At 41.0% G+C, this 9,251-nt stretch overlaps 1 protein-coding gene across 1 annotated transcript in view; it reads right to left on the reverse strand.

The window, feature by feature from the left end:
• gfra4b (GDNF family receptor alpha 4b) overlaps positions 1-8,972 on the reverse strand; it is a 42,581-nt gene extending 33,609 nt beyond the window's left edge. Inside the window, exon 1 of the mRNA XM_071458098.1 lies at positions 8,612-8,972. Coding sequence (XP_071314199.1) covers positions 8,612-8,654 — 43 coding nt within the window. The 5' untranslated portion in view covers positions 8,655-8,972. The remainder of the gene's footprint in view (positions 1-8,611) is intronic.
• Between the last annotated feature and the right edge of the window lie 279 nt (positions 8,973-9,251).

Genomic DNA, 9,251 nt, shown 5'->3' on the forward strand with positions numbered 1-9,251 from the left:
TCAATAAATGTGTTAAGCAGATTAAAGGAATCTCATTCTGCGAAATATCAGTCGCTGAGTGAGTGTTATACAGTCAGTACCTCTCTGTCTTTGGAGCCATAACCAACCAGTGCAACCGAGGGCATCTTCTTACATTTAGCAGACAATCAAGGCAGAGATCTCCGACCCTGACCTGAAAGATGATGATTGAGGGTAATGTTGCATAAGCCAGAGGAAAGGGGGCTGGGCGAAAGCAGACACTGCATGGTATTGAGAATATATTGTGTATATTGAGTTAATCTTGAAGCATCTCCAAAGAACAGAGCAGCATCATCTTCCTATATTGGCATGCAGCGTGCTTTTCTTTCACTAAACCCTCAACTTTTCGGCCAGTAGTGCAACTCGCAGACCAAAGAGGTAAACAAACTGCTTGCTGAGCAGTTCTGCGAAAATATCAAACTAAACCGAATGGACTGTCGGAAAGATTGATTTACAACCACCAAGCATCATTTAATCATGAGGTAGGTTGTAGACCTCCAATTTTAACCACAGTGGTTTTTTCTTGCCAAAACCTGTGAGTGGTTACTGTTACATGGCCAGCCTTTCAGTGTTTACTTCTGTATAAACCTAGAGGAAAAGGCAAATGAAAGGAAAATATTGATCTGGCACTATTGACCACTGAAGACTGTTGTTTCTAACATTTATATTCTATGTACATATTACAAGCTAGTTTTTGTAAGACCCAATGCCATTAAATATATCCTCTGTGGTATATATTATCACAATATTCACATTGTTAGCATGAGAGCTGGTAATAATTAACATTACTAATTGCAGTTCCTGATTTTTCACACCAAAGTCTGTTCACAGTTCTTGGGGAGTACAATGTGTGAAAAAAGTGTATAAAGCCTTCTTGTGGCTCCAGAGAGCGCTGTGTGAAGTCTCACCAGTTGGGGATGAAAACTCCCAGAAAAAAATCTTGGGGGGTGTGGAGTTAGACAGAAGTGAGCTTACCAGAAGTCTTCCTCATCGCTGCCTGAGGCTGCATTGGCCTCCACACTCCTGAATCTCCAACTGAAGCATTGGTGGTCAAGTTGAGTTGTGGTTAATGTAGAGTAGGGTCCAAAAGTTTAAGACCGCTTTACTTCTTGGACCACAGTGTCAACATGAAGGAAGGAGAATGTGTGGAATAATAATTTTTAAAAAAGCAACTCTGGTTCTGCTGCATCAATTTCGATTTGTTTGAAATCCGTTAAAAAAACATCCATCTTGTCCCACAGTTTCATACAAGTGCAATTCTAAACTGGTGCAGTAATTTTGCTGCTCTTCTCTATGATATTTGAGAGCTTGGCAGTCTAGGACAGTTTCTATGATAAAGTGGAGGTGTGGGGAATGTTTAGCACACACAATGCAGAAAAATATGTTGCACATTTTGCAAGATTAATATTCAGTTTCTATCTAATCTGTTAAATCACTATGGTTTAGCCACTAGGGGGCAGCAGAAACAAGTTGCCGACCACGTAAAGGGTTAATCAGGTAACTGTTAGCAAACAGTTGCTTATTTGCACATCCAGTGCATATCCATTGTTTCATTGTTTTATAACACTGTGAATAATATGCTCCACTGCACATATCCACAACATTAAAACCGGTAACTGGCTTGTGGTTGAGTGGCATAAACAGCTCTATGTCCACGTTTGCTGTCAATCTCACCTGTTGCTTTTGCCCCAGCTGCCTCTCCCACAGCAGCATGTTGGCTGCCGACCTCCTCCTCCTCTCCTACAGCTCTCTTCATTAGCTAAAACTGTCCCTTCCTGACCTTCTCTTGCTGCTTCAGCTGCTGCAGCAGCACTGGTTGAAGCCTGGAAATGTATGAAACAAATTAATTGGACAGCAAATCACGGTAGTCGGATTGTTCAGCTTTCCCACGTGTATCTTCTTAATTAAGTAATTAAAACTTTCTTTATAGAGCCACTTTTGAAACTAGGGGTAAAGTGCATCTGAAACAACTGGTTCCTAAGTTTCTGGGTGCTCTGCTTTGCTATTACCTCTGGTCCAGGCTGTCTTTGCACCTCCTCATTAAGATATTCATCTGGATTGCATCAGAGGTAAAGATTTAGCATTAATGTTACCCACTTGCATTAGCGGTCAGTATCGACTAGCAGATATGCTAGCCATCTCCTCTGCAGGGAAAAGCCAACAACAATTCCTTCCTATGTGGCAATCAATGTTGATATTGTGGCCGGTCGCCACAAATAAATCAATGTCTGGGAGACGCTGCTTTAGCTCAGTTTTGGTCTCTACCAAAAATATTTGGCTCTCGCTGAAGTTTTTACTGGCTCCGTCAGTTTCATTTGTGCACCGGGTCTCAGCGGACAACTCTGGGGCTGAATTTCTTTTCCAGTCCGACCGTGGAGCCAATACTGGTCTGTCTTTACCGAGATGGAGAAACCTACGAGCAGCTAAACGGCTCCAGCTTGACTCTGAAATGGTTTTTCTTCTCCTCCATGTGTAAGTAACTTTTCTGTTGTGATCTGCTACAGTAGCACGATAACTTGAGCTATCTTGCTGTTACCTATATTATGAGTGTGTTCAGCAGATGTTGCTATCGCTAGCTGGCTAACTGTCAGCATTGCCGTGGAGTAAATGACAGCAATGCTAGCGTGGGCTTATGGTTGTGGCTGGATTGTTGCTGTTATTCAGTTGAGCTTCTTCCTGTGTGTTTAGTGGCTGCTTCCACTGGGCTCCCTCACACCGGCTGATCCCAGGCTGGAGGTGTGGCTGACGAAGCGTTTGTCTGAGGTGCTGGTGGTCGAGTGCGACATCTAGTGGCAAGGACGAACGTTCACAGGACCTTTAAGCCGCTAAGCTTAATGAAGTCATATATTGTGTTTCCTTATTACTTGTTGTTGGTCATTTTCTCCCTACAGAATGCGTTCAATCATGTAATTCTCCAAATGTAAACACACTCAGTAATGAGGGAACAGTGATATAACTGGAGGCTCTGGACTACAATAATGGATGAGGGCTTTAAACTCAGACTCATTTATTTTTCACCCACATACATCACGCCTAATCAATGGTATGTCTTTGGTCGTAACCCTCCCCCCAGCAGCCTCAGACACTGTCATGGCTTGCCTCAGACTTTCAGGCCTGAGCAGCACTTTTACTCCAAACTTTATCTACCATTTGAAATTATTATAGTTTAATATTATAGGCAGATTATTTGAGAAATTGAATAATGTCTCCATTAAAGGTCAGAGCCGTCAGGCTGACTGACATCAGATGAATGGCAATGCACCAGCTCAACAGCGGATTTTAAAACTTCAATAATTAAATACAAAGGTTTTTTTTTAAGGGCTCTGACTGGCTGAGGAACAGAGGCAGCCCACAGGAAAAGTGAAACAGCCTTTCTGTCTCTAAAGCTTTTAACCCCCAGTTCTGCCTGTGACTGAATGTTACTGAAATGTATCGATAGGTTTTTAGATGGAAAACTCATGTCCTTTTATAGAGTTTTATTTCCTGTATACCACGAGGCTCATGAGATGCAACATTGACTCCGGAGGTCTAATAATAATTTATTGTAAAGCTCCAGCAAAGGAACTGTTAGAACAGACGCATTAAGTCATGACCACAGCTATCATTTAGGTGGAAATCCATAGTATATTTTCTCTGTTTCCTCGCCTGTTTTACTGCATTATATTAAAGGCCTACTTAATGTAAAGATTCACAATTTAAGATCAGTCCAGTTCTTACAGCCTGGCTGTTGTCGACAGGCCCAGCAGTGCAGGTATAATGGTATTGGCTTATATGTCAGTTACTATGTTGTAAGAAATGGCAGAAAATAAATGGCAAAGATATGTTTGAGGTCATTCAGATAGAGTATCTGGGACACAGTTAATAGTTCAATAATAAAATGTAACACTCAGTAGATATCTTAGTCCTAATTATTTAATAACCAAATTCAAAGGATCCTTATCAGAAATGTTTGTGTTATCAAAATGACTGCTATACCAAGTGAGGACAAATGTAATTCTGTTAAAGTTCAGATTTGTCAACATGGATTCCTAAAATAATCCTGTAATAAATACTAGAAGTAATTTGGTGACACTATTTTATGATTCATTCATTTTCCCTAAAAGGTTTGTTAAACAGAAGTGAAGGAAAGTCAGTACTTAATTAGTATATATAGTAGCTATATTTGAACTTTTAGAACCTGTTCTTAATTTCCAGATTCAGTTTTCTTGAAACTGCAAAATGTCTAATCACAAAGAACACTGGCAGAAATCCATTTGGTAACATGAGTAAATACACATGTATACACTCAGTTGCAAGTTAATTAGGTCCAGTACACTTTGCTCAGACTAATGCAGTCTAATATAACAGCTCTGCAATAAATTCTACTTTCACTGAGGTTATAAATTTCAGTTTTTGTTGAAACAGTTTTTGCTCAGGCAGTAAGGCAGATCATGCACTGATGAAAGTTGTTTGTGAGCCAAACTGTTGTGAACGTCGTTTTAAATTTATATGACCCTGATGTACTTTTTCTTTAGTGTCCCTAGCAACAGTATTCATAGCAACATATCATCTCATGTTTGTTTATTGTACAGAAAAATCATCCATTCATCCATTCCTATGGTTCCGTCATTGTTTTACTACCTAATGAGGCAATAATGATCTAATTTACATTGATGATTTATTTGTTTGTATGCGTGTGTATGTATGTATGTGTGTGTGTGTGTGTGTGTGTGTGTGTGTGTGTATATATATATATATATATATATATATATATATATATATATATATATATATATACATAGAGAGAGAGAGATTTTCTTTCTACGGGTTTTAAAGAGGCTGCAGTGCTGTTGAACTGTGTTGCACTATACTGAGAGGTATACTTCTATATGAAGTTCATCCTCATTGATATAAACTGGCAACTATGAGTACTCTTCTTCTCCATATTTGGTGATCTGGCTGCTGGTACCTGTAAATAGAAACACTCAGAAAGTGTACGTTCCTTAGTATTTTCAGTGTTTAGCTGCTGACCACTGAGTAAAACATAATCGCCTGATAATCACAGTCAGTTTCCATTTTTTATTTCACTTTGTTCATTTGAATCACTGAGATGTGAGTGGCAGGACCCAGGACAGTCCCTAGGAAATGAAGACAGTTACATTATTCCTCTCTTGGAACTTATTCCGGGACCACAGGGCCCATAAAACAAAGTGAATCTATGATTTGAAGCCCCATCAGACATGAAGCTTTGCTCTGTGAATTACTTAAAAAATGATTGTAGAAAGTGAGTTATTTCATTAACTCTTCATAAGGTGGCAAAACAATTTTAAACAGCCACAGAGTTACACCAGCACAATTCCATCTATGCTGAATCTCTGATGCAAATATTGCAACACCCATTTTGTAACTGAAACTGAACATGCCTGCTGGGTATATGCACAAGAGCTATATGATTACAGTGAGGTCTGGGAAAGTGGTCTCAGACTGATGGACCCCACTGTTAAGTAGTTTAATAATGATATGTGTGGAAGTGAATTTGGATGATTAGGTATTTAACCCCGACCAACAGCAGTTAGTTATGTCCAAATGCACAACCAATGCATGAATTATTATTATCCTGTTATACACGCAGTTCCTGTGTTAAAGTGGTGTTAATGTGTAGGTAGAGCTCCTAACACCATCTCCTCTCACCATTTTACCGGCGGTTATGGAGTGACCTATCTGTGCCACATGAAAATGTGATGGGTTGTGTGTTCACCTTGGGTACTACCTGCGCTTCAAATGAGATTCATGACAAATCCTCTACAAGAGGCCAGCCAATATGCTTGGTAATAGCATGCTTGGCAGTACTTATCTGTCTCCATTAAAGACACAGGTCATATCCCACAATGTCAAAACCATTAAATCAAGAAAATACAGCATGATCACCGGCTGAAGCTGGGTACTGTTGCAGTTAAAAAGCAGATCTGATGGAGGAGGGAGATTAAAAATAGTTGATTTTTACACGGTTAAAAAAAAAAAATCTGAAGACAACTAAAAAGCTATGACAGGCCTTAATCAGAAAAATTTAAATAATTAGAAGCGTTGGAACCACTTTGCATATCCTTGTCAGCTGCTAGTGGTTTTTCCGCTGCAACCAAGTGCCACTAGAGATCACTCCTTGCGCCCTCGGTTTGACCCATTAATATTAAATTCAATCACCTTGTCCCACAATAGGGACTTGAATCTTGATATGAAGCTGTCGTGATGTGGCTGTGGTGCACCTTCTGCCTTTTCAAGTTAATACTGCAGAAAAAAGCTTATCTGAGAGACTTACACTGTGCAATTGTGCTTAATTCTATATCATTTCAAGCCTCTGTGCGGATCTGTCAAAATGAGCTCCTCTGCACATTTATCTTACAGATAAGATCAAAGCTGGGACAGTCAACTACTTGCTTGGGATTCATTTTTATTTCTTATAACAGTGGAGGCAACAGTGATTCAGTCTGAACTCCACATCTCCTCAGAATCCAAGCTGGCCCTCTGCGAGATGAATGTCCTCTTCAGGACCTGCAGCCCTGGACTGAACATCATCGCTGCTCGAGGTTCATGCCTCAGCTCAGCAGACCAACATGCCAGAGAGCCAATGAGCAGGCTTCAATAAACCGAGCTAGGTGTAAAAATATTGGCTGATTCGCATTCGACATTCCGTCCCATCTCATTCTGTCTGACTAACAGTCCAAAATCAAAAAAAGATTCAGTCTGCATTATTAAAGCAGCAAATCATCTCATTTTGAGAAAAAGAAACTGATTTTTTTTTTTTTTATTTAACTAAACTGTTTTGATATTTTTTCCGTCGATCCACTAATCAATTAATTCGACTAATCGTTTCAGCTGTTGCAGTATTCATCACTAGCACTTTTATGATTTGCATGCAGATATTTTGAATGATATTATACTTTAAATTTGGTGCCTGCATCGATTACAAGGCCTCAAACTGCCTGGCTGTATTTGATAGCTGCAAAAAATAAACTCAAGATTTAGATCATCATCTGGGTCTGTGTTCAATAAACAGTGAGCACAATAAAGCACAGAGAAACCTTTGGCTGTTATAACGTGATTTAGCCCAACAAAGAAAGGCAGCAAAAGCCAAGAAATAATCCAACAATGCCAAACCTCAAATGGCCACTATTCCCAGCTGAGAAATACTTCTCCTAATATTTGCTTTGAGAGCTCTTTCTGTAAAATCGTGGTTATTTTGAGATCTGTCAGTGTTGGCCTGCAGGTATCTGGAGCAGTTAGGGGAGCTGGATAATGTGTGAGCTCGGCTTTCTGTCCGTATAAACTCCATGGATGTCACTGAAACTGCCCAGAATGCCACATAAATGGGTTGAATCATCCAAACAGCCTGTAGTTTCTGACCTTTTGCAGTTTGGTCTTGGCTAATTAATTTCAGCAGATCTCCAAACAGGCGAGAATCAACGCCTGCATGATGTTTAGAATAAAGTTCATTTTAAGTAATTTATCCTGAGTGGAGCAGGACTTTATTTTAGATATGCAGGAGTACGAACCTTGAGCTGTTTTTCTTTTCAGCATAACGGCAGGAGAACATTACCATCTCCATGTCTAATCATCCATTACAAGCCAAATGGCCCTAAATAAATCAGGTCATGAAGAAGAATCAAGCTTATTGAAAAAGCAAACTGTTCTTTTCCATTCAGCTTTCCTGACTGGCATCTCCTTTCATTTTACCAAATGACCTCCAAACAGGATATTAATAATGAATAAAGAGGTAAGATATAATGGACATTCCCGCCTTTGTTAAAGCAGGAAAGCAGGCGCCAATTAAAATGATGACTTGGTGGGTATGATGCTATTAGGCAGCACCGTGGCAGCAGGGCTGAGACTGACACATCTGTGTGTGGTGGCAAAGAGACACTGAGAGCCAACAACACACAGCTCCCCTCTCACAAGACTGTAGATTGTTGCCACAAAAATCAATAATCCAGCTTCATTCAGTTACACGGAGAGCGGGTTAGTGACACTCACTGCAGGGGCAGAGGCAGAGGCACTGCTGAGGACGATGACTTTTACCAGGATAAACAACAGCGCTGCTGTCAAACTTTGAATGCATGTATCAGGTAAACGGCTGAGATGACGGTGTAGCACAGCACAACGCTGCTGAATATCACAGTGTGATCAATATTGTGCAACGCAAACCTTTTTATAATTTGACTCCAGTGTGGACGGGGGGGCACACTGCAGTCAGGAGAAAGGCATAAAGAGGAAGCCAGATGTATGATCCACACATGTTTTTATGCAGTTTTTCCCTCATGCACACGGACCTCAAAAAACGCGCACACGCACAGGCGCGCACACAGAGGCAGAGGCTCCTTTCCGTTTCCCAACATACAGGGGCGCACAACTGAGACAGTGTGAGACTGGAAATAAACCCGTGCTAACTAACACATCTTTGTGAAAATGGGAGTTTTTACATGAAGCTCTGTAAGCGGTCATATGGCAAAAGGCTGAACGACCGATCAAACCAGACTGTTTTAATCAAACGGTAAATGGAGCAGGTTGGATTTTCTCCACGTTAGAGAAAGATCGTTAAAAAAAAAAAGTAATCACTTACCCAAAGTTATGAGATGAAACAGATAAAGTCCCCACAGGTCCATCTCTGTGTGAAATGAGAGGTCAGATAACGCGTCGGGTCTACACCTACAGCTGAATAATTACACTGCAACAAGACAACATCCCGTTACGCATGTGGAGATCATTATTGGCACAAGGGGGAATAATCTCTTTGGGGGGGCGGGGGGTTAAAAAAAATCCTTGAACCGTCTTTTTAGATTCTTGTTGCTGTGATTTATTCTTCTTAGAATCCCAGTAGTTTCGCTGTTACAGCCGCGCTTTCGCTCAAAGCCAGAGCCAGAGCCAGAGCCATGCGTAACGATGCGAGTGAAAGTTGCTCCTGTGCGCTGTACGGTCCGGTGCTGAGAGAGAGAGAGAGGGAGAGAGAGAGGGGGAGAGAGAGGGGGAGAGAGAGCCTTCTGTTGCGCGTCGATGTGGTCGCACAAGTCCTTGAGTCTGCTGCTGGAGAGATGCTGAGAGCTGCCGGGAAGAACCACTGGCAGGAGGGAGGGTGAGAGAGAAAACAGTTTGTGCTGGAAAAGGGCATTAAACAGCCCGGTTACATGGTGAGGGAGCCTGTACCGGTAATAAAGTGTGACACAAGTTAAATTCTGCAGCAAAAACCTTATTGTGACATTCCT

Source organism: Trachinotus anak, unplaced genomic scaffold (assembly GCF_046630095.1).
Source record: "Trachinotus anak isolate AG129_WGS33_773 ecotype Australia unplaced genomic scaffold, CSIRO_AGI_Tana_v1 ptg000021l, whole genome shotgun sequence".
Classification (NCBI taxonomy): domain Eukaryota; kingdom Metazoa; phylum Chordata; class Actinopteri; order Carangiformes; family Carangidae; genus Trachinotus; species Trachinotus anak.